The sequence below is a fragment of the Crocuta crocuta genome, unplaced genomic scaffold, assembly GCF_008692635.1.
Source record: "Crocuta crocuta isolate KB4526 unplaced genomic scaffold, BGI_CrCroc_1.0 scaffold166, whole genome shotgun sequence".
Classification (NCBI taxonomy): Eukaryota; Metazoa; Chordata; class Mammalia; order Carnivora; family Hyaenidae; genus Crocuta; species Crocuta crocuta.
The window spans coordinates 2,875,194-2,900,350 of record NW_027531018.1 but is presented as its reverse complement, the minus strand read 5'-3'; the positions used below and the strand labels follow the sequence as shown (position 1 = coordinate 2,900,350).

General features: G+C 37.7%; 1 protein-coding gene across 1 annotated transcript in view; it reads left to right on the top strand.

The window, feature by feature from the left end:
- The window catches only part of DCHS2 (dachsous cadherin-related 2), a 243,136-nt gene that overhangs the window by 150,651 nt on the left and 67,328 nt on the right, over window positions 1–25,157 (top strand). Inside the window, exons 5-10 of the mRNA XM_077770949.1 lie at window positions 1–1,012; window positions 4,010–4,197; window positions 5,491–5,590; window positions 9,575–9,732; window positions 11,126–11,969; window positions 14,589–14,828. Coding sequence (XP_077627075.1) covers window positions 1–1,012; window positions 4,010–4,197; window positions 5,491–5,590; window positions 9,575–9,732; window positions 11,126–11,969; window positions 14,589–14,828 — 2,542 coding nt within the window. The remainder of the gene's footprint in view (window positions 1,013–4,009; window positions 4,198–5,490; window positions 5,591–9,574; window positions 9,733–11,125; window positions 11,970–14,588; window positions 14,829–25,157) is intronic.

The window sequence follows — 25,157 nt, the reverse complement described above, 5'->3', positions numbered from 1 at the left end:
TCGGAGCCAGTTTCTTACAGAATTTCCTCTGGTGATCTGGACAGAAAGTTCTCTATTCACCCATGGCTGGGCGTCATTCGAACCCAGAAGCCTCTGGATCACGAAACCCAGCCCGTGGTTGTGCTCACAGTGCAAGCACAGCTCGGTGGCTCCCCCGCCTACAGCAGTACAGAGGTCAACATAACTGTAATCGATGTCAATGACAACCACCCAGTATTTCCCAAAGCCTCTGATGAGGTGAAAATATCCCAGACCACACTGCCTGGCACAGCCTTGTACCTTGCCCGTGCACAGGACAAAGATAGTGGGCAGAATGGATTCATCCGATATACCATTGCAAGCCAGAATCCAAGCATCTTTTCCATTGACTCGGGGCTTGGTGTGGTGTACCTCAATGAGAGTCTGGGAAGTGACGCGCCCCAGAAGTGCACGCTAACTCTCATGGCCCAGGACCTGGGCGTTCCTCCTCGGGCATCCCTATTAGTGCTGACAGTCGTGATCGAAGGACAAGTGCAAAGCCCGTCTTTGACTTTTGCAAACTTGGTCTATCAAGTGGAAGTTAGTGAGTCTCTCTCACTCATGACCCAAATACTGCAAATACAGGCCTACCCACTTGGGCCACAGCGCGCAAACTCGGAGCTCCTATACTCGCTGGGACTCAGCGCAGACTCTGCCGTGTTTGGCATCCGCCCTCACACGGGTTGGATTTATTTGCGGCGACAGCTTGACTATGAATCCACACAGACATATAATTTTAGGGTGTTTGCCTGGACCCCGGAGGACAGATTGTCGCAAAATGTGAGCACTTCAGTAATTGTTCATGTCCTGGATGAGAATGACAATTCCCCTACCTTCTTGCATGATGTGTTGTTTTTGAAAGTGGAGGAGAGCCCCGTTCCCCAAGGGGTAATAGGCAAAATTACAGCAATTGACAGAGACTCGGGAAAGAATGGACAGCTGTCATATTTCCTTTTGTCTGATGGAAAATTCTTCAAGATGAATCCTAATACAGGTAGCATTTTGTAGCTTCCACTTACTCCTTTAAAATCAAAATTAACAGAACTCAAACCTTTACCTATAATATTAGTACAAACATGTAGTGAAAGCTAGTTTTTAGTAGATACTTATTCAATTAGAGTATTGTGATTTCAAAATGCAGTCAAAATTAAATAGAATTTTACCTATAATGATTCATTCTTCTCTTCCCTCACACCCGCATATTGCCAATATATGGTTCTTATTCTGAATTAGAGGTATGGTCAGAATTGGGCTGAATGAATCCTTGTGCAAAGTCTAATTCCCCCCCCACACACACAACCATTCTTTTTCACTTGTAGATTTTTTTTTTAATTTTTAATGCCAACTATTTTATAAAAGATAAATGTCATTGATGTAAAACTAGAAAATAATCCATCAGGTAAGATTTCAAAATCATTCTATTGGTGTATTTCCCCATTTTCATTCTGATAAGGGAACCATGATGAAAGGGCAAATATTTCCACTGAGTTTTTTCCCCAAGTCTTCATTATGAAGTTAAATGTAAAAATACTATTATATTTTTACATTTGTATTTCAGACATTTACAAGGATTTTATTTCATTCTGTAACCGCCTACAAATGAAATCTGTTTCTATTGCAGTCATATAGCTGAGCAAACGGAGATGCAGATAGCTCAAGTAACATGCCCAAGGTTATGGAGCTGGAGGAAATAGAGGAGGCCTCCACTTCATACAACTCCGGGAGATACTGGTTATGTCATAGCCTTTGTAATCGGTACCCCATGCCCTACAGTGGGACAGAATTTGAATTTGGTTCTGATTAACTTCAGTCCTTTATAAAGTGCCGGTTATGTGAATTAGGAACGAGTGCTCCTTCCTCCAGCAGATGGAGCTTTACCCCAGGGCACATGACTTGCCAGGAAGACTGAAAACTGGGGTTTCAGCTCCCATTCACTCCCAAGCTGGGATGTCCTCTGCAGGGCACAAAGTGCACACCTCTACAGGGTGACCTGCTTGCTCTTTACTTCCCTACAGGACAGCTTTGGAGGTCTTCTATTTCACTTGTGGGTTTTTTTTTTTTTCCACTTGGTATTTAAAAAACAAATTAATTAAAATCTATAGTTGGCTCCCCCATGGTTTTCTCTCTCTCCTACAATTAGTCCAGCACCCAGATTCAGAAAGGCCAGGTGTCCTTTCCTCGAATTGAGGTATGGCTTTCAAGCAAGTAGCTTAACCTCAGAACTCAGTTTCCTCACCATGGATAGAAGGAATAGAGGGGGCTAATTCCTGCCATGCTTCGTGTCCTGCTCTGAAGGGAAGAGAGCTAAAGTCAATGAAAGGGCTTGGAAGACTACCTTCTCTGTTCCCATTCCCCAGGGATGGGTACAGTGTGGTAACACAGGGGTTGAGGGCACTCTTCAAAGCATGGTGGGCGCACCTGTCCTCCCCACCCTGGTGCTCTGAGCGGTCTCCGTGGTGACAGGGACTAGCTCCCATGGAAGCCTGCCTCGGCATTCCCTGTGTGCGGCCCCACGCTGGGCTTCACAGTCTTTTTCGCCACTAACCTCCAGACTGCTACTTGTCAATCGGAGTTGGTTCATCAAATAAAAATGTGCTTGCCATTCAGGGTATGGGGTCTTCAGAAGAGAAGTACAGCTTGGAACTTTAAAAATCCATTTGCCTTGTATGTGATTTTTGTTAAAAATCTCGTAAACGCTACATAAACGTAGTTTATGTAGTAAACACTGCATTTTGACTCAGCAATTCAGCACAACTTACCCTAATGTGAATTTTCCTTTCTGTTTCTAAGTTCATTTTTCGTTTCGTTTTATTTTACACACTGTCATTTTATTCAGATGAAGAGGGCAAAGGCAACTGGAACTCGCTTCATATTGACTTTCTCGTGAATAGGTATTTCCATAAATAGTGAGGCAAGTAATGGTGGTGGAGCTCTGCAGCAGGCGCTGGGCTTTGGGGAGAGAACACGTGGTGGCCTCCCATGCCCTTGGCAACAGGTAGAGGCCACTACACTTTTATGCCCAAGTCTCCATGGCTGAAACATGAGGGAAGTTACCCAGAAAACAGTTCTGAGCAAGAACATAGAAAATAAGGCTTGCAAAGCTTTGAGTTATTTGGGAAGTCACTACCCATTGCTACACATATATTTTGTCACATAATAATAAATAGCTATTTACATAAAAGATAATGTATTCAATTTCCAGGAAGATATTTTAGCCTTTTTAAAGTACTGATAGCAACTGTCATGTTTGTAGTAATTTACAGCTTACAAAACACTTTTGAATTATTGATTGTATTTGTTTCTGGTAGCCCTAGGGGGTAAGCTAGGGAGAGGTCCTTCCATGTCTGAAGTGGAGAAACTGAGACCAAAACCCAGAACTTGTAATATCAGAGCTGCTTTTCATTATTTTATAGAGCAGTATGAAGAAGGATATGCTAGGGGGCACCTGGGTGACTCAGTCATTTAAGTGCCAACTTTAGCTCAGGTCATGATCTCATGGCTTGTGAGTTCAAGCCCCTTGTGGGGTTCTGTGCTGACAGCCCAGAGCCTGGAGCCTGCTTCTGATTCTGTGTCTCCCTCTTTCTCTGCCCCTCTCCTGCTCATGCTCTGTCTCTCTCTTTCCAAAATGAATAAACAGTAAAAATAAATAATTTAAAAAGGATGTGCTGTAATTTTAAATCTTCTAAATTATTACAAAATTCCCACAGAGTACTTATCATTTATTTTTATGATCATTTTTTTAGTTCAAATGGTTGATGGTAGATAGTTTGAAATACAAAGAGGGACAAATTTAAAGTGGCATTTTCAGAAGAAACTTCAGGAAATTTAACAGGAGAGTCAAACTACTAATGTACATCACCTCGGAAACTGTTCATTCACTCTGAGTTTTCTATCTGGTTTTCCTTTCTGTGATTTAGCTTGGATGTGGTTCATAATGGCAAGATTCTAGTACATAGTGATAGCCTCTTTTGTTCAACTCCGTGTTCCTTAGGCGAATTGCTCAGTTGGGTGGCATTGGACCATGAGCATCAGGTGCACCATCAGGTGACCGTCTTAGTGACCGACCATGGCTCCCCACCACGAAACACCAGCATGGTGGTTTATGTCTCAGTCACTGACATCAATGACAACAGGCCATATTTCCCACAGTGTCTCCCTGGAAAGGAATTGCACGTCAAGGTTTGTAGAGTGAAGTAGCCTTGCAGTGATTTTGTGATGTTCTTAGTCATTTGTTTTGAGCACCATCTTGTGGTAAAAAGTGTGAACTTATCAAATCAGCCTTGGTGTGGCAATGCATACATTTCCAGAAGATCTGGAAACTATTCACATGTCAAAAAAACCACCCATGAATTAAAAAAAATAAAATGATTGTATGTGCTATTTGGGATCGCACATCTAGTGTTATGATAATGCAGTTTTGCCCATTGCACACAAACCTAATGGTGCCCCATTATCAGTAATGCTCAGGTGTGGATTGTTTTTCCCATAACTTGCATGCATCTCTTTGTGCAGGGCTCCTTATGGGCAGTTCGTACCCATCTCTAAGCTGGTTAGTTAAATAGAGGGGAAATATTTGTAGCTCTAAAGGCGACGGGCAACCAGAGATTATCAAATTTGATCTTTGCTAGCACATGCAAAAATTTCTCGTTATTATCTATATTATTTCATCTTTTTCATTTCCACGTTTTCTATGTTTTATGCTATACATAATAAGTCAGAATGTTTGTATATGGACATAATTTAAAAATCTATCTTGGAGGTACTTATACTTTTTTAAATGGATGGGCTATATGAATAAAAAGTTTGGAAGCTGATACTCCAAAACAGCTGGACACTCAAATTGTGCTCAGATATGCATATTGAACAACTCGGAAAAGGTACTGAGACAGGTAATAGCTTGAAAATCATCTTCCAGAGCCGTATTTAAAGAAAATTCTACCAAAACAAAGCATTATTATAGTATCAGTTTGATTTTAATTATATGATTAAGATATCCCATGGCAAGATAACAGGACTCTGTACTCGGAGTTCAACTCCACATGTACATTTCAAAATCCTCTGAAAGTTCCTGTTAACTAGTGAGGTATGTTACCTGTATGAGGTGTGTTTCCTGAAATAAAGGTTTATATCAATCTCTAGCATATTTGGGGAATGAGAAGATGCTAGAATTCTTAAAATATGTCCAAAATCTAAGATCCTTTAGTCAATTTAGTTTTTTTCCTCAAAATTAATTCAAGTGCTGCAAATAAATTGCCCAAATTGAGTGTAAGATTTAAATTTATAGTGCTGTTTCTTTCCATGGATTTGCATTTATATAAAAATTATTTATATAATTCATATAGTAGACAATTGAGTTATACGTGGATTTTAAAATGGTTTTCAAAATGTGTAGTAGTAATGTGTTCTTTCACTTAAAGATTCATATTTCTTTCTAAAATTTCACTAGTTTTAAGCCATTTGTTTTAATGATAGGTTCTGGAAAGTCAACCAGTAAATATGTTGGTTACAACTGTGTTTGCAAAGGATTTTGACGAAGGAAACAATGCAGAAATTGTATATTCAATATCTTCAGGTAAGAGTCACCCTCATAAAGGATTAGAAGCTTTTAAAATTTCCTCTTTTGTCTACTAACTAACTACCTTCTTCTGGGAAAATAGTTAATGTTGAAAATAACACCAGGCACAAACAAAATACATCTGTTATTTTCTAGAATCGCCTTTATTTTAAAAAAATAACATAACCTTTTCATGTAAATCATAGTAGATTTTGTGTATGGAAACCAAGCAATGATCTGCCTTAAATGAATAATTTTCAGTAATCTGAAATGCAAATCAACTTTTATTAAAAGTGAAGTATTTAGTGAATCAAATTGTATTAAGTATAAAGACATATAATTATGAATACCAAGAATCTCTGGGTCTCTGAAGACTAAATATTCTTAAGGTCAAGGTAAATCACATTTGGAAAATGTCACATATGAACATATATATGTATGTTGGAACTTCATGTTTATGTTTTTGTTTTAGAATGTAGAGGCCTCAGATTTGTTTCAGTGATAAGCTTTAGTTGGCATTGCATTTTACACTATTTTTTATTATTTTATTTTTAAAATTTTTAATATTTATTTATATATTTTAGAGAGAGGCAGAATGTGAGTGGAGGAGGGGCAGAGAGAGAGGGAGACACAGAACCCAAAGCAGGCTCCAGGCTCTGAGCTGTCAACATAGAGCATGACGTGGGGCTCAAACTCACTAACCTAAAGATCATGACCTGATGTGAAGTCGGACACTCAACCTACTGAGCCACTCAGGCTTCCCTTTACACTATTTTTTAAAGATATTTGTTGTTGGAGCACTTGGGTGGCTCAGTTGGTTAAGCATATGACTTTGGCTCAGGTCATGATCTCACAGTTCATGAGTTTGAGGCTTGCATCGGCTCTATGCTGACAGCTGAGCCTGGAGCCTGCTTCAGATTCTGCCTCCCTCTCTCTCTGCCTGTCCGTCACTCATGCTCTCTCTCTCTCTCAAAAATAAACAAACATTTAAAAAAATTTAAAGATATTTGTTGCTTTGTCACATTTATCACAAGCATGGGAAAGCAAGAGGTAACATTACCCATTATGCAGATAGTGTCTACATGGAAAACCCCAAAGATCCTGCAGTTAAACCATTGGAATGAAAAAGATAAAAAACTTCTGGGAACTGTGTCAATATACAAAACCACTAACATTTTAAAACCTGAGCAGATTTTCAAAGATCTCACTCACTGTAACAAAGAAAACCATAGGGTATTGGGGCAGATTTACTGTGTAATAATAATGGAGTTTAAGTTTCAGGGCCTTCACCTGAAGAGCTCCTCTGGGATGGGAGTAGGGGACAGTGAACAACTTATATTTGTAATATTGTCCTATTTTTCTTAAAGAGAGCTTCTTACAGCACCTGGGTGGCTCAGTTGGTTAAGCGTCTGACTTCAGCTCAGGTCATGATCTCATGGTTCGTGAGTTCAAGCCCCTCATCAGGCTCTGTGCTGACAGTTCAGAGCCCGAAGCCTGTTTCAGGTTCTGTGTGTGAGTGTCTCTCTCTCTGTCCCTCCTTCACTCATGCTCTGTCTCTATCTCTCAAAAATAAATAAACATTAAAAGAATTTCAAAAAATAAAAATAAAAAACAAGGAGAGCCCCTTACATAATATGTTTCAAACCCCTCCCCCCCAAATCAGGATCATCCTGTTAGAGCATAGGGAGGCAAATTTCAATGAAAGACATTCAAGACCTTTATGTAGAAAATAACAAAATATTAATGAAAGATCCTAAAGAAGACCTGGAGGTCTTGCACAGGAAATCTATAAGGTGACTGTACCATTTTGTCATACCAGGTACAGGAAGGCTACTACAGGCGACTAGGATCATATTAGAAAAGTTCAGGAATCAACTTTAAGAGGATCCCACTGTTCAAAGAAGGGACAATTTGAACATCAATAAGAATTATTATGACAATAGATTGAAACCCTGCTAATGTGTTTAAATTCATGCTTAATGATTCTTAAAACAGGCCCTAAACAAACCTTTCATTGTCATAGTTGGAGCCCTAGATGATGTTAGTGAACCAGTCCATTATTTTGAGCACTGTTAAAAAAAAAAAGTTTAGCATCAAATATTTATCCTGACTTTCCTATGATGAACTGTTCCCTTGGGTTACCACTATGTAGGTGAGAAGTTTCTCTTTATTACTATATTCCAGCTAATAAATGAAGAATGGATGTTAGACTCAGAATATTGTACTTTGCCACACTGAATGTGTCTTTAGTGTATGGTGGCTCTACATCAGTGGGGGCCAACTTCAAAAAAAAAAAAAGCCGTCAGACATGTGCTTTTGAAGGAAAGTGCAAAACAGCACTTTATGAAGTAATTTTGCCCACCTCCCCAACTGAACCTGAATCTGATTAACTTTCTAGAACCACCTCCCCATTTAAGGAATAGAGAACAGAGGAACACATTAAGCCACAGGGATGAGAACCCATGAAGATAAACTTCAGGAGACATATCCAGTTTCTTAAACAAATGAGTTGCAAGAACAAAATGAAGAGCTGGATAACAGAAGTGCACAGATTGAAGAGATATGCAAATAGGGACTGTATGTTGAACCTGAGCTGAGCTAACTGAAAAAAAAAATGAAAAAGAAATAAAAGTTATGAGACAATGGAAATTTAAAACTGGCTATATATATTTGATGAGATTAAGGGATAATTATTAATAAAAAATTTAATGTTTATTTTTGAGAGAGGGAGAGAGAGCATGAGCAGGGGATGGGCAGAGACAGAGAGGGAGACACATAATCTGAAACAGGCTTCAGTCTCTGAGCTGTCAACACAGAGCCTGAAATGGGACCCGAACTTGGAAACTGGGAATGGTGAGATCATGACCTGAGCTGAAGTCAGACTCTCAACGACTGAACCACCCAGGTGCCCCTATAATTATTAATTTTTTTAATAGTTTATTGTCAAATTAGTTTCCACATAACACTCAGTGCTCATCCCCACAAGTGTCCTCCTCCATGCCCATCCCCCACCCCCACATCCATCAGTCCTCAGTTTTTGTCAGCATTCAAGAGTCTCTCATGGTTTGCTTCTCTCCCTTTCCCCCACCATTTCCGCCCTTCTTCTCCCCCTTGTTCCTCCGTCAAGTTCCTCCTAATCCTCCTATACGTGCAAACATATGATATTTGTCCTTCTGTGCCTGACTTATTTCGCTCAGCATAACACCCTCAAGGTCCATCCATGTGGCTACACATGGCCAGATTTCATTGTTTCTCATTGCCATGTAGTATTCCATGGTATAGATAAACCACATCTTCTTGATCCATTCATCTGTTGATGGACACTTAGGCTCTTTCCATGTTTTAATTATTAATTTTTAATAGAATAATGAAGTCCTGTGACTACATTAAAACGTTCCTTTTTTAAAAGTTTTTTTTAAGTTTATTTTGAGAGACAGAGACAGCGTGAGTGGGGAAAGAGTAGAGAGAGGGAGAGAGACAGAAAATCCCAAGCAAACTCCTCACTGTCAGCACACAGCCCAGCGCAGGGCTTGAACTCATGAAACCATGAGATCTGACCTGAGCCTAAATCAAAAGTCAGATGTTTAACCAGCTGAGCCACCCAGGTGCCCTTGTTCCTTACTTTTTAGAGATGCATGTTGAATATATACAGACAAAATGATAGGATTTCTGGAACTTGCTTCTAAAGAAAATGGTAAAGGGAAATTATATGATTGGCGAATAAAGATCAGTCATGAGTTGATAATTACTGAAGCCACAATGATACGCATACAAAAGCTCATTGTAGCATTCTTCCTATTTTATGTATGTTTGAAAATGTCCATAATAAAACATTTAAAAATCTGTTATACTTCTTGTCCATATTTTTAGTATTATTTTATGTTCATACACTCACAGAGCTAAAAACAAAGCTTCCAAATTATATGGGCATGTGGATTAATTAATTCTCTATTTTCTGCGTTGTCAGTTAACGTTGATTTTTTCATTTCTGTGTGTCTATAGAAGATAGTTCTGATCACTTCAAGATCGATGCCAACAGTGGTGAAATAAGAACAACCACAATACTTTCACATGACCACAGACCCTCTTACAGGATGACCATATTTGCCAGTGACCAGGGAGAGCCTCCTCTTCAAGGACAGGCCATCATTAATATCCAGGTAATATTCGATTGTCACGATACAGTGAAAAGATGTTCTGAGGGATGCCTGGGTGGCTCAGTCAGTTAAACCTCTGACTTCAGCTCAGGTCATGATCTCGAGGTCTGTGAGTTTAGCCCAGTGTTGGGCTCTATAATAACAGCTCAGACCCTGGAGCCTGCTTGGAGTTCTGTGTCTCCCTCTCTCTCTGCCCCTCCCACACTCATGTTCTGACTCTGTCTCTCTCAAAAATAAATAAACATTAAATTTGTTTTGATTTTTAAAGATATTCTGAAGGTTTGATTTTTATACAAATGTGTACAGTGAAGATACCTTAAATAATGTGAATGCTATTTTCAGAGAGCATTGTAGACTCGTGTGTGTCTTTTTATTATGACTTGAGAAATAATTAGACCCAAATAACTTCTAACTTTAATTTTGTACAGTTCCTGACAGGATGTTTACCTTTCTCACTCCATAGGGTCACTGCATTTACGTTGCTTTGCTTATGGAGAACAAAAAAGTGTCTTGTCTTTTACTTTTTCCTAATTGCAAGGACCTGGCAAATTTATGTGAGAAACTTGTATATAAACACGTGGTCAATAATAAATCACGTAGTTCTTTGTAATTTTTCTTAAATTTAGAAAAGCCACTTGAGAACTGTATTTTAAGGCTTTGCTTTAATCATAATGAGCAAACAACTTGTGGGAAGTCTTCATTGTAGGAAAAATTCACACTAACCAGTCAAAGATGAGATGATTGTGCTTAGCTAGATTTCTTTGTTCATGCACATGATAATCAGTAATATTAGTATAGATGTGTATAATAATCAAGAATAGATATCCCGAAGAATTCTCTTTCCAAATTATATTCTTTGTTGACTGAGGATATGTGGGTTAGGAGAAAATTCTATATCATAATACTTCCAAGTCTCTGGTTTCAGATAAACAAAGACACATGATACATAAATGTGCACAGATGTTGTCATTATGGATATATTGGTCTCTAGGATTTAGAGTAATTTGGAGATCTATCCCACAGTCTTGTTGAAGAATCACAAAGCTGCAATTCAGCTTAACTGTAGAACAGTCTTACCAAACCTCATTTCATGCATTAGAACAAATGGGAAAGTGGAAAATTCTGTACTTTCTTATCTCCTAGATATTATCACACATTAGGACAAATGGGAAAGTGGAAAATTGTGTACGCTCTTATTTATCTCCTAGATATAATGCAATTTTCAGTCTTCAGAGACACCTTGGAATTATATGATAGAAAAAGACACTTTCTCACCAATTAATATGTGTGTCATACAAATGGAAGGAATTCACTTCCAAAATAATATCATCACATCTATCTATCCATCTGTTAAAAAGGATCTCGAATTAATAGCTCCTTTCCATTCTTATTTCAGGTGATACCACTGTCTAAAGGGAGAGCTATCATTTCTCAGAATATTAGACACTTAGTTTTACCAGAAAACTTGAAGCCTGCAAAAATAATGAGCTTGATAAAGTCACCCGATCACCTTCAGCAACATCATAATGGAAAGTTACATTTTAGTATTGCTGCAGATGACCAGGATGGTCACTTCAAAATTGACAGCTCAACAGGAGACTTATTCCTTTCTAAGGAACTTGATTATGAAATGACATCGCATTATTTATTCAGGGTGGTTACTAAAGACCATAGCAAAACCCCTCCCCTGAACAGCACAGTCTTCCTTAGTATTGATGTGGAGGATCAGAATGACCATTCCCCGTCTTTCCAAGAGGAGCTCATTGTGATAAGCGTGAAGGAGAATGTCCCTATAGGGACACTGGTGCATGTCTTCAATGCCAAAGATGGAGATGGCAGTTTTTTGAACAGTAGAATTCAATACTTCATCGAATCCCACCACCCTGGAACGAGTCCATTTCTCATCCACCCCTCATTTGGCACATTAGTCACCGCATCCCCCCTTGACAGAGAGAGAGTTCCAGCTGTCGTCCTGACAATAACAGCATCCGATCAGGCTGTGAATGTGACAGACCGGCGCGTGGGATCACTGATGGCAAAGGTGGTGATTTTGGATGTAAATGACCACAGCCCCACTTTTATGTCTTTTCCCATTGCCCACATCAGAGAGGATGCCACAGTGGGCTCCTTGGTGCACCACATAACTGCTCAAGATCCAGATGAAGGAAGGAATGGAAGAATAACATACAGCATCCTTTCAGGAAATGAAAACATGGCCTTTATGCTAGATGAGTCATCAGGTATGTATGTCATTGTCAATTAAAGTCTCTGATCACTTGCTTACATTTGTCCTTTTCATTTTCCTATGTTAAAATGATAGTCCCCAAGATCTATTGACTTTAAAGAAATGTGGCTTGATTTACCATTTAGCTTATGTATATGATTGGCACATATACATATATGATAGGTTGTATTCAGAGAACCAACTGTAATTGACCTCTTCGTTGAAATTAAAATTGACTGTGCTTTGTTGCTAGCTCACATTTCATGGGATGAATATAGAGTAGCAAACTTCTTTGTTACTATGCGTGGCTCCTCACAGGGTAGGAGATGGCACCAAAGTAAACTGAGGCAGAGCATGACTAAGCATCTGCATTAGTCAGACATTAGCATAGAAACTTATCTGTAAGATTATACAAATACACGTTTGTAAGTCATTGGAAATACTGTATTTTTAAACGGCTGGATTGATTTGCACATTACGACCCTTAGTTTCACATCAGCTCTAACATTTTATTTTTTGCAGAAGCATTTACTCACCGTCCACTGTGTCACTTATTCAGTGTCACTCACTGTCACTTTTCTTGCTGTCACCATGTTGCTAGATAACATCTACTAGAAGTTTTAATGTAGTTTGATGGAAGATAACATGTATAAAGTGTCATTCTTGTGAAATTGGAAATTAACATCCCTCAACCTGGTTTGAAAAGATGGACTACCAAAATATAATAAAGCAATTTCTGCATGAGTCTTAGAAAAAAAAATCTCAGATGTATACCATTTGGCCCAACTGTTAGTTGAGAACATTATTTGGAATGAGGCTGAATGTATAGGATTTGGAAGTCATGATGATAGACTGGCTATATACTGTTGGAAAATTTCATCAAAATATTTATTAAATCCTGTACATATGGTTCCATTCTGAGGCATGCATGACCATCACCTAAAAGCCCAACTGACAGAGAGATAGTCCAGGCACAGCCGCTGATTTCTGTTAGAGGAGGGGTCTCCAAGGACCTGTTTCAGTGATACTTAAAACGTTTTCCAGCATGGCTAAGGAAGGTCTATTTCAGATCGTTAAAGAGGATAGATAAAATTAGAATCGTGCCTCAGTAATAGAGGTATCATGACTCTGGAGCAATTGTACTGGCTGTTTCAGTGGAGATATTTTTCAAAGACATAAATGATCCTTGGTGAATGCAGAGGAGACGGGCTATTTTTCTTTACAAAGCTCACATTTCTTATGAGGAAGACATAGGGAGTTTTGCAATGGCTTTGGCTCTATTTTATAACATCTGAGGGTGTCAGCTTCTTTAATTATATGAAGACAAGTTCTCATATAATAAGCATGTGTTAGAGAAGCAAACAGCAATCCTAAAAGAAAGAATATGATAATTGGAATCATGTAGCTGCTTTATGTGTGCAAGACTTTGTACCACTTTGCTTAGATGAGTTACATGCTTAAATGGCAGTAGGAAGGAGAAATGTCCTATTTGTGGAGTTTATTGCCTGACTTATAAAGTCTTAACTACTTTTGTTAGTAAAAAATAAAAGATGGTTAATGGAGGGTAGTGTGAAGAGACTATAACTCTTAAAGAATATAGCCATATTTACCTTTTTGTAACTTGATCGCATTTAAATATTAAACATGAAGTGTCATTTGACCTGGAGGTATATACTGTTACAACCTAGATTTTGTTTGTTTTTTTGTTTATTTTAGTTTTGCTGTTTGGTTTTGGTTTGGCTTTGGATCTTTAAATTTTTTAATTTTATTTTAGGGAGAGAGAGAACATTTGTAATCAGGGGAGGGGCAGAGGGAGAGACAGAGAGAGAAAGAGAGAGAATTCCAAGCAGGCTCCACATTCAGTCCAGAGCCCAATGCAGACTTTGATCCCATGACCCTGGGATCATAACTTGAGCTGAAGTCAAGAGTCAGATGCTCAAGCGACTAAGCCATCCAGGTGCTCCTTGTTTTATTTTTTTTAAGTAGGCTCCATGCCCAATGTGGTGCCTGAACTCACAACCCTGAGATTGAGTCATATGCTCTATCAACTGAGCCAGCCAGGCACCCCTAACCTAGATTTTTAAAATGAAAGTAGAAGTTGAATAGATAAATAATTTTGATATAACCTCTCCATAGATAATGATATATGATAGATTATTTCTGAATTCTCCTTCATTTTATAATTTAAACTAGAATGTTTTTAGTCTTTTAGAAAAGAGAGTCATTTTTATTTTGGGGTGTGTATATATATATATATATATTATTCTTGGTAATATGTAAACTCAATGTTGGTTTAATAAGATTTATTCTTTTTTTAAGTTTATTTATTTATTTTGAGAGAGAGAAACAGAGAGAGAGGCAGAGAGAGAGGGAGAATCCCAAGCAGCCTCTGTCAGAACCTGATGTGAGGCTCTATCCCATGTACCATGAGGAGATTATGTCCTGAGTTGAAATCAGTAATCTCAACAGTCAGATGCTTCACTGACTGAGCCACCCAGGCACCCCTAATAAGACCCATTCTTTAACAAAGAAAACGTCTGAATTTTTAGCAAGTTAGGTAATTTAGACAAAGGTAGAGTAAGCATGACTTCTTTAAAAAATGTTTATAATATATTGCTCTTCTCTTTCAAATCAGGCTTACTAACAACAACTTGTCCTTTGGACTATGAAATAAAAACTCAGCACGTTCTGACCCTTCTGGCCCTGGATGATGGCATACCCGCGCTTTCTTCATCCCAGACTTTGACAATTACTGTTCTTGATGTAAATGATGAGGCACCAGTATTTCAGCAGAACTTGTATGAAGCTTCAGTTAAAGAAAACCAAAATCCAGGGGAGTTTGTCACCAGGGTTGAAGCTATGGACAGAGATTCAGGTAATTTAAAAGTATAGAAACTTGGCAATTAATGCCCAAAACAAAAATTCACAAAATTTAAACTAGTATGGCTCAGAAAAATGAAGACAGTTGCTACTTATGTCAAACTTCTTATAGTTCTTTAATTAGCATACACATGAAAACATATACACATGTGAAGATAATGTGTGCTTCAATATGGCATTTGCTTGTATCGATCTATATTATTTATGGTAGAATGATGCACACCTAATTAATATATATGCAATTTATTGATCTGATCTTGATAATAAACTGAAGTATAGACAAAGTATCACGTTTTCAGAGTGTAATGGTTAGATGCATTGCATGGAAGAAGATAAATGGTTCTGTGTTTCCTCTATATGGAGCACAATGGAAGAGAGAGGATGTGTGGGTTTGAATCCTAGAACTACCCTTTACTTCAGATGTGTAACTTGGAACAAGTAGCTAATTCTGTCTGTTCCTCTGTTTCCTTATCAGGAAAATGGGGATAATGACAGTGCCTAGTTTGTAGTTCTGTTATGAGTATGAATGAGTTATTACATGGAAGGAGCTAAGACCAGTGACTGGCACAATCAGTGGTCAATAAATGTTAACTTCTGTCATTACTGTTATTATTCTTATTAACGTCAGACACTATGTCCGGACAAATGACTTTGAGGTAAGTGAATTGACTGTAGCTAGGAATTTGTAAATATCTTAGAATTGCTTTTCAATATCACCGTGACTTGTTTCTATCTAAGATTGTAACTTTAATAATATTTATATTTAAAAAAATAATTCTGAAAATTACAGTGAAGTATTGACCATTGAAAAAGCATATGCCAATTTTCCCCATCTGAGGTAATACAAATTGCTTAATAAGCTCATCTTTTTATCTCTTGTATATATTTCTTTTAATTATGTAAGATTCAGGCGTACATTATAATTGGACATCTGTATACACTACAAAGTGGTTACTTCCCCAAATCTAGTTACCATCTGTCACTCTACAATTGACCTTTTTTATCCTTTTCACCCATCTCCAACCCCCTTCCCCTCTGGTGACCACCAATCTATTCTCTGTATCTATGAGTTTCTCTTCACTTCATTTTGTTTTGTTTTGTTTTTAGATTCCACATGTGACTGAATCATAGGGTATCAGACTTTCTCCTTCTAACTTATTTCACTTAGTATAATATCATCAAGGTCCAAAGGTCCATCCATGTTGTTGCAAGTGGCAAGATTTCATTTTTTTTTATGACTGAGTAGTATATATATATCTCATATTTTTTAGTCCATTCATCCATTGATGGACATTAGGTTGCTTACATATCTTGGCTACTTTACATAATGCTTTAGTGAGCATAGGGGGTACATATGTTTTTTCAAATTAGCATTTTCTTTTTTTTTTGGATAAATACCCAGTAGTGGAATAGAGGGATCATGTAGTCGTTCTATTTTTAATTTTTTGAGGAATTTCCATGATGACGTTTTCCACCAATTTATATTCCCACCAACGGTGTATGAGTATTTTCTTTTCTCCACATCCTCTTCAACACTTGTTATTTTTTCATAATAGCCATTCTAAAGGTGTGACATGATATATCATTGTAGTTTTGATTTGCATTTCCCTAATAGTTATGCTGAACATCTTTTCATGTGCCTGTTAGCCACCTATACATTTTCTTTGGAAAAATGTTTATTCAGATCCTCTACACTTTTAAAAATCAGGTTGTTTGGTTTTTGTTGGTGTTGAGTTGTATGAGTTCTTTATATATTTTGTATATTAATGCCTATCAAATGTATGATATGCAAATATCTTCTCCTATCCAGGAGGATATATTTCTTTTTGTTTTGATGACGGTTTCCTTTGATACACAGAAGCTTTTTAGTTTGATGTACTCCCATGTGTTAATTGTTGCTTTTGTTTCCCTTGACTTTGGAATCTGATCCACGAAAACATCACTAGGACTTAAGTCACAAAGTTTACTGGCTATGTTTTCTTCTAGGAATGTTATGATTTAGGTTTTACATTCAAGTGTTTAATTCATTTTGAGTTAATTTTTGAATTTGGTGTAAGATAGTGGTCCAGTTTCTTTTTATTTTTATTTATTTTTTGCATGTAACTGACTACTTTGCTCAACATCATTTATTTTAAAAACTGTTCTTCCTCTATTGTTTATTTTTAGCTTCTTTTTCATAAATTAATTGTCCATGTATGGGTTTGTTTCTGGGGCTCTTGATTCTGAGTTCCACTGATCTGTGTGTCTGTTTCTGTGCCAGTACCATACTGTTTTGATTACCATTGCTCTGCGGTATGAAATCAGGATCATAATACCTCCAGCTTTGTTCTTTCTCACCATTGCTTTAGCTATTTGGGATCTTTTGTGATTCCATACTAATTTTAGAATGATTTGCTCTAGTTCTATGAAATATGCCTTTGGAGTTTTGATAGGAATTGCATTGAATCTATAGCTTCCTTTGGAAAGTATTGATATTTTAACAATATTAATTCTCTCAATCCATGATTGAGCCAATCTTTGTAAGTTCATATTTGTATATAGCAAGTGTCATTCCATAATCAGTATAATTTTTTAACAAGATTGTAATAGATAAGTCCATGGAAATATTAATATTAACAGGAGCATTTTCTTCCCAAATGGCTCATCTAAGGGGTAAAAAAGACTTCCTTGAGCTTTTAAACTACATTATATACCATTTTAGATGCTTTGCCCCTTTGAAATATATCATCTTTTAATGAGATGAGTTTTACATAAATTTGTGTATGATGCTGCAAAAACTTTCTTTTCAGAGAGTAACCTAATTTTCTCTCCTTTGACCAGAATGGGGCAGTATGATCACAGAATTATTCTTACTATGCTCAAAGACAGAGGACTAGAGTGTGGTACCAATTGCTCCTCCCAACTTGTGCTTATAGAATTTATTTAGCACATTTTTGGCAGTATGGTTTTAAGGGTGATAGACACAATGGAAAATATACATAAGCTTTGTGTTTCATAGTAGTTCAATAAAGTTCTCTTAGAGGGCTCTCTGTCATAAATTGAACAACGCAGGGCCCTGGGCAACACAGAAACTACTTCCTAAAGTTCACAGACACATTCTGAACATGTCAATGATGTGAATCAATGCAATCATTAGGAATCATTACTCATTAGCAATTCTTAAAATATATAAACTGCTTCTTCTTCTTGACCTTACTTTATCTTATTAATTTTATTTTTGGTAGTGGACATTAGTAAGGAATCTCTTGCTTTAATGTATGAAGAGAAAGAAAAACATTTCTCTCAAATTTTTACATGTATCATCTAAAAATGATTACCATGAATATGCATTCCAATTTTTACTGTCAAGTTGCCTAACGTTACTGTTGTTTTCTTTTAGAATAAACCTGTTACTTAAACTGACTTGAAGAGTTCATTACACTAGAGATTATGGTTTGCCGGGTGGAGTATTTAGATGCAAAATTATTGTTTTTCGGGCTTTGCATTTATGAATGTTTGAAATACACATTAGTGCCTTCATGAGGCTCATGCACCTTCACATGTTGTGGAGACAATTTTGGCTTATTCTTAATATCCGTATTTTTATGAGGCCAGATTTGTTAAGCAAATGCTTTTGAATATATTTTCCCTCAATCTTTCATTGATTTTGTTTTTTTGTTTTTTATCTTTGCTCATTGGTTTAAAACAATGAAAAAGAATTATGCATGAGAATTAAGTTACATAGTCAAGATTTTAACACAACTGGCATCACATTGGATTTTATGAATGGTTTACTTTTTCGTATGTATTTTTAAAAAGACGATAGCGTTACTTAATACTAGAAAGCTTAACATATGTTTTTAAAATTGTAATCTTACAGTGTTGTTTGGCATTCAAACCCCATGGGACTTGGAGCCCTGCATGTTTATGATGTATGACTCACACTAGTACTAACAGGAGTTTCTTCATATATTGAAAGGGAAAAACAACTACCAGGTTTTAACTAAGATATTAAAACTGCTACAGCTTTTGGTACCACCAACAGGAGTTCTATTGTTAGTGAGAAAAGATTTACCGCTGGGGGCACCCCTGCCCTTGTCCCTGGAGAAAGGGCGCCCCACTAGGGCAGATGAATCACTCCTGCTGATACATTTGCTCAGTAGTGGTGAATACAAGATCGTTTAACCGCACGTTGCCATGCAAAAATGTAAAATTCTATAATGAGATTTTATTCTCTGTTCCATAAAAAACTGTACAGTTGACCCTTGACCATCGCGGGGGTGAGGGGTGCTGACTGCCCCTCCCATAGTCAAAAACCCACGTTTAACTTTTGAGTCTCCAAAAACTTAACCACTGGTAGCCTGCAGTTGACCAGAAGCCTTACCGATAATGTAAACAGTCAATGAACACATGTTTTGTATGTTATATGTGTTATATACTGCATTCTTACAATAAAATAAGCTAGAGAAAAGAAAATGGTTTTAAGAAAATCAGAAGGAAGAGAAAATAAATTTACAGTACTATACTGTATTTATATTTAAAAATCCACGTGTATGTGGATTTGTGCAGTTCAGATTGTGTTCTTCAAGGGTCAACTGTATTCTCTGTCTGGGTTTATTTGGAATTAACTCTGGATCTGATTTCCTGAAAAATGTCTTCTGCTGGATTACAACTTCACACGACAGCCTACACTTGGAGCGAGGGAGAAACACTGCCGTGTCGGCATTTCGTCTATTTCATTGACTCTAAAACACCATTCATTGTAAAATGCATCTAATTTCAGAAATACTCCAATGTTGGGGAAAATATGTCTTAGAATTAATGAAATAGTAAGCATGAAAAAAAAAAAGGAATAAGAACCACTTATAATTCCCTCGCCCAGACAATCACTATTAAAACTTTGATTTAGTCTTATTGAGTACAGGGTATTGTTATTGTATAATTGTTTACTCATCGGTCTGTCCTTTAGGCTGAGAACTTCTCATGGATTCAGAGCATGTTTTATTCATTTTTATCCCAGGTCCCTAAGGTAGTGCAAGCTAAGACATAGGAGCTCAGTAAAGATTTTAACTCTGTGATTTGAGAAACTGGAGCATCTGTAAAATAACCTGCTTCAAGTTGCCTTCACTCTTCAGAATTCATTCATTTATTTATTCAGTTCAATCAGTCATGCATGATCCTATTTTTGCTTTAGAAATGTCTGAGTTGTATGGGCATTCTACGGTTGAGGAATTCCATGACAAATGATCTTCCTAAAAAGTAAACTTGAAAATAACACTCCTGTGGTCAGAATTCTTTATTAATTCCTCATGGTTTTGAGTATGAAGTTTCTTTTGCTTAACAGCCATTCCCTTTATGGAGTGACTCTAGCTTTCCTCTCTATCCTCAGCTGCTGTTCCTCTCCACCCTTGACTCCAGGACAGGGCTCTGCAAACTTTTCTCTGTAAAGGACAAGGTACTAAGTATTTTAGGCTTTACAGACCATACATTTTCTGTCACTCAACCCTGACATCTCACCAAGACAGCAGCACAGATGATACATAAAGAAATGAGTGCAGGTGTGTTTCAGTAAAACTTCACAAAAGTGGCCAATGGGCTGTAGTTTGCCAACGGCCGGTCTAATACATATATCTAATTAAGACATTTTAGTTACTTGCTGCTTTCTGGACACTAGATCCAGTTATGATGTCATCAAAGTAGTAGATCAATATGATGTTTTATTGGATGCCAAGATGGGCACTATCTCTGCCAAGTAGATAATGGCTGATAGAAAGATTACATAGAGATGTGCTCTTGTTTCTACTGGGTAAAAGCAATTCGCTTCTGATTGTTTTTACAAGTTGGTATAGAGTGTTTGTTCTCAGAAGATGGTCTCCAGGGTCAGTGCACTGTCATTCATGGCCTGCAGAGGACATTTAAAGGATGCTGGAATCCTTCTAACCAATGTCTTTCCCGGAGTCTTTATAAAGGAAAGTCCTCTGAACTCTTAGGAAATGTAGTTGGGGGTGGGTATGTCATACATGGCAAACCTGCCCTAACATTCCCATTCCTAAAGTCCTTCAAGCTTTTGGAATCTTACTGTATACTGTGCAGGAGATCAGGCATCTCAACCTCTGTGAGGATAGGCCGCTATTAATTCAGTCCATCCAAGAAACTGTCAAGAGACATAACTGTATGAATTAACACATGACACCAAGAATTCCAGCCTAAACCAAAGTTTTATTTTAATTTCCTGGGTCTCACATCCTTAGAAATGCTTTCCACACATATTCCCCAGGTTTATTCTAATATAAATTAGAAAAATCATGCCATTCTTTAGAAGTGGAGTCAGATTTGCACATGACTATGTGCAATATGTTGAGATGACTCTACTTATGGCTCTTCATGGGAATAAACATCTCCTTGCTAAAAGTTACGTGTTGTGTCTGCCACTCCATTTGAGTCTGATCTTCAGGGAGATTAATTTTCAGGCTTGCAGGAAGCTTTCTGGTTTTTAGCTATGACGGGTGTGCAAGTTTAAAGCTTCAGCTTGTAATTTTCTTTCTGTAAGTACCTAGTACAGTTCAGAAACAGCTATCTCACATCATACTCCTTTTTACTATCATATGGCTAGTCATTTGGTCCCCTGAGGAATTTGAGTCCTTTAATAGTAACTTCTTCATAATCGAACACAGGTGATAATTTAATGATGATGCTATCACTGCAAACATGAACTACTAGTATCCTATTTCCCATGACCAAAGAACTCAGCACTACATGCAAGGCCAGAGACATAACCAAACTCAGAATCCCAGATACTTGAGACCCACTCCTGCTGCCAAGTTCTCTATCAGTCAGTTGCAGTCGGGAAAACCAGAGATTATAATACAGGTGTTGGAAGGCTAAGTAAGCAAAAAGGGAATCCGGAGTTAACCCAGGAAAAATAACCATAGGGAATAGCTGTCACCCCAGAAGAGGTCAAAGTTATCAGAACCTAAAGAGAAAAGTAAAGGGCCTTGCAGAGCCTGGCTCTGGGAGTGCCAGAAGATTGTATGCCATGAGCAGTTGCTGCAGCAGATGAAATGACAGTGCTGACAGAGAGAGCAAGCAATAGAATCTCCTCTCCTTCTGACTTTCACTCTCCCTCTGGTGTCCCCTGGCAGCAGACCAGAGGACAGAGTTCATGGCAAGTCAGAACTGCGGCTTACAGATCCCCAGCCCCATCATCACAGGGCAGAGCAGAACAGGTTGGATCTATATCCGAGAAAACAGTAGTTTTATAACTGGTAGCCATGGAAAGAACTGAGAGAGGAACAGGCAGAGAGAACAGCAACTACAAAAACCCTGACAGAAAAAAATGAAACGAAACATGTTCACAGAACAGGAGGGAGCCAGTGGGGTCAGGATCAGAGCAACAGGGTATGTGAGAAGAGATTGGGAAAATTAGCAGAGCCCATATAATATGGGGCTTTGCAGACTGTACTGAGGTGTTTGGATTTTACTGTGAATGCATTAAATCATTCTTTCTTCTTTCTTACTTGTTAAATCCTATTCATCTTTAGAGTCAGCTTAGACAGAGGTCAACCATACTTTCTCAGTGATGTCTTATGTGGAATTGTAGTTGCTTGCTAGCTTATCCATGTGCAGTGCTATTCTGCAAGCACTATGAGGAGAGAGAATTTGTCTTCCTGCTGGCAGTTATATTCTTAGCCCCTGACATGGTACCTTAGCATCTGCTATCACTCTCTATACATATTTATTTAATGAGGTAATTAATGAAAACTTGTCAACCTGGGGTGAGTCTTCCCTGATTTCATATTTTCTACCACACTGACTACAATTCATTGATTTAATTGCCTCCCCTACTATCTTGAGAACCAAGATACTTATTATTCAAGGGCATCTTTCCAGTGCCTGGCACTCAGTACATGTGCATATATATCTGCAATGAACATGTGAATGAATGAACACATGAATGAATGAATGAGACAACCAAATATCTGGAGCTCATGCAGACACATAGATGTCATCTGCATGTGAGTAAAAACTGAAGACAGTAGACTGGGAAAGAGGTAGAATGAATTTCAGCCCCCCGTTCTCTCCTCTTTTGTCTCTTCCTCTCAGCTGTCTCACTTTGTTCCTTCTCTTCCATCTTTTTAACATCAGTGAGCAATATCTGAAGCCACAGAGGAGAAAAATCAGATAAAAACTAAAATAACCAGTAAGTTTCATAACCGGAAGGTCTTGGTGACTGTAGAAAGAATAGCTAGGTATGATATTTTCAAGCTAGCAGAGAATGGATAGCATTTTAAAAATAAGCTTAGCTATAAAGAGTAGGGGAAAAAATCTTGATTCCTATAGATAGAAAAGAATATAATTTAAGGGAAAAAATTAATGAGAAAGACTAGAAATGAAGAAAATTCCAAAAAAAGGAGCACTGGAAGAATTACTCTTGCCATTGAGACATAAACTAGGAATTAGAGTTGAGTGTTGATGAAGAAAGTTGAGGAAGTGCTTTCCTGATACCTTCACTTTTTCTGGGAAATAAGAGGGACAGCCGTCTGCAGCAGTGAGCCCAGAGGTGTTGGGTGGGAGACCTTGAATAGGAGAGGGATGATACAGCAGAGTTGGAAGGGGACTGCAGGATGACGATGACATTTCAGCAGCCTCAGTCTGTGGTGTTGTGACACGTTCTTCAGCCCCAGTTATCTGCTGGGTATTCAAGGAGGGCAGAGAGATGGTTGGAATGATGCTTGGTTGGAATCTGCTGGGCATCTTTGGCAAAAAGCCGCTAGACTGAGGAAACTGGGGTGGTTGGTAAAGCAGTCATTCATGGGGCTGGGCTGGAGAGGGAAAGAACTGAACTGAGAGGGGTGTCTTAGAGAAATTAAGAGGTCACAGTGCTGTAGGTCTTGAGGTCTAAGAGCAATATATTTATGTGTCCACACACACACCTCTCACTAGGTGTATATCACTGAATATCTTCAGATCCCTAATATGCTTAGTAAGCTGATGAAATTAGACTAAATCTCTATTTTATTTTTATTTTCTTGGCTCTCACATTTGACAATGCTATGTTTGTTCTGGATAATATAGGGTATAAGATGGAAGAAGGAAGGCACTAATTAAGTTCTAAAAGAGCCATATTTCAAAGCTATTTCACATAATTTAAGTTGGGAAGGATGTGAACTTTGGAGTGTGAAATGTATGTATACAAACTACAGGTATAAATAAGAATTTTTTTTATCCTTAATAATATACTAGGAGGATTAAAAGTGAATGGCTTGTTGTCTCAGGGATCAAAGCTATATAGAATAATGGAAATAGTAAAATCTGAAAGTTTCTAAGAAGTCAGGAAAATATTGGGCACAATGGTAAAGCACACTACAAAATAATGGGAAGAAGGGAAAATATAAAGAAATGACTTTATTTTAAATATTTTCTGAGTTTGACAATTATTGGGAATTAAAATATTAAATCTTTTAAATAAATATTAAAATAATATGTAATGCAAGGTATAACATATAACATAAACGTATAATGTATGATAAAATCCTATATGTGAGTAAATGGATTTCAGAAATAAAAGGTCCAAGAGAATGGCAAGATGGCGGAGAAGTAGGGAGCTCCGTGCATTTCACTTGCACCCATCTCTCAAACAGAGAAAGCCTGGAGTCATAGGACACTGAGCAACAGGAGTTTGGGAAAAGAAAGCGAACGAAAACACTGGGAAGGAAACCTCATAAGGCTACCTCAGGAAACAAGCCAAAGTACACATGGTGAAGAGTCCCAAATACCGCTGTGAGTAGGGAAACAATAACCAAATGCTCAATAAGAGAAACCAAGAGACACCATTCAAAAAACACTTCCTGAATAGACAGGCCCTGAACAGTCAAAGAGCCCTCTACAATACAGCAGAACTCACAGGGGCAGAGTGTACAATAAGCTTTTAAAATTGACAAGAGATAGAAAGCTAACCAAAATGATGAAATGGAAGAACTCTCCTCCAAAGAAATTCCAGGAAGAAATGAAAGCTAAAGAACTGCTCAAAACAGGTATAAGCAACATAACTGAACAAGAATTTAGAACAATAATCATAAAATTAATCGCCGGGCTTGAAAAAAGCATGGAAGACATCAGAGAAACTATTGCTACAAACACTATGGAGCTTAAAAATAGATGATGAATTAAAAAATGCTATAGATGAGATACATAATAAAATGGAGGCATCCAATGCATGGATTGGATAGACAGAAAGGGGAATAAGTGATTTAGAAGACACAATTACAGAAAAGGAGGAAACTGAGAAAAAGAGAGATAAACTGATCCAGGAACATGAAAGAAGAGTTTGAGAGCTCAGCGATAC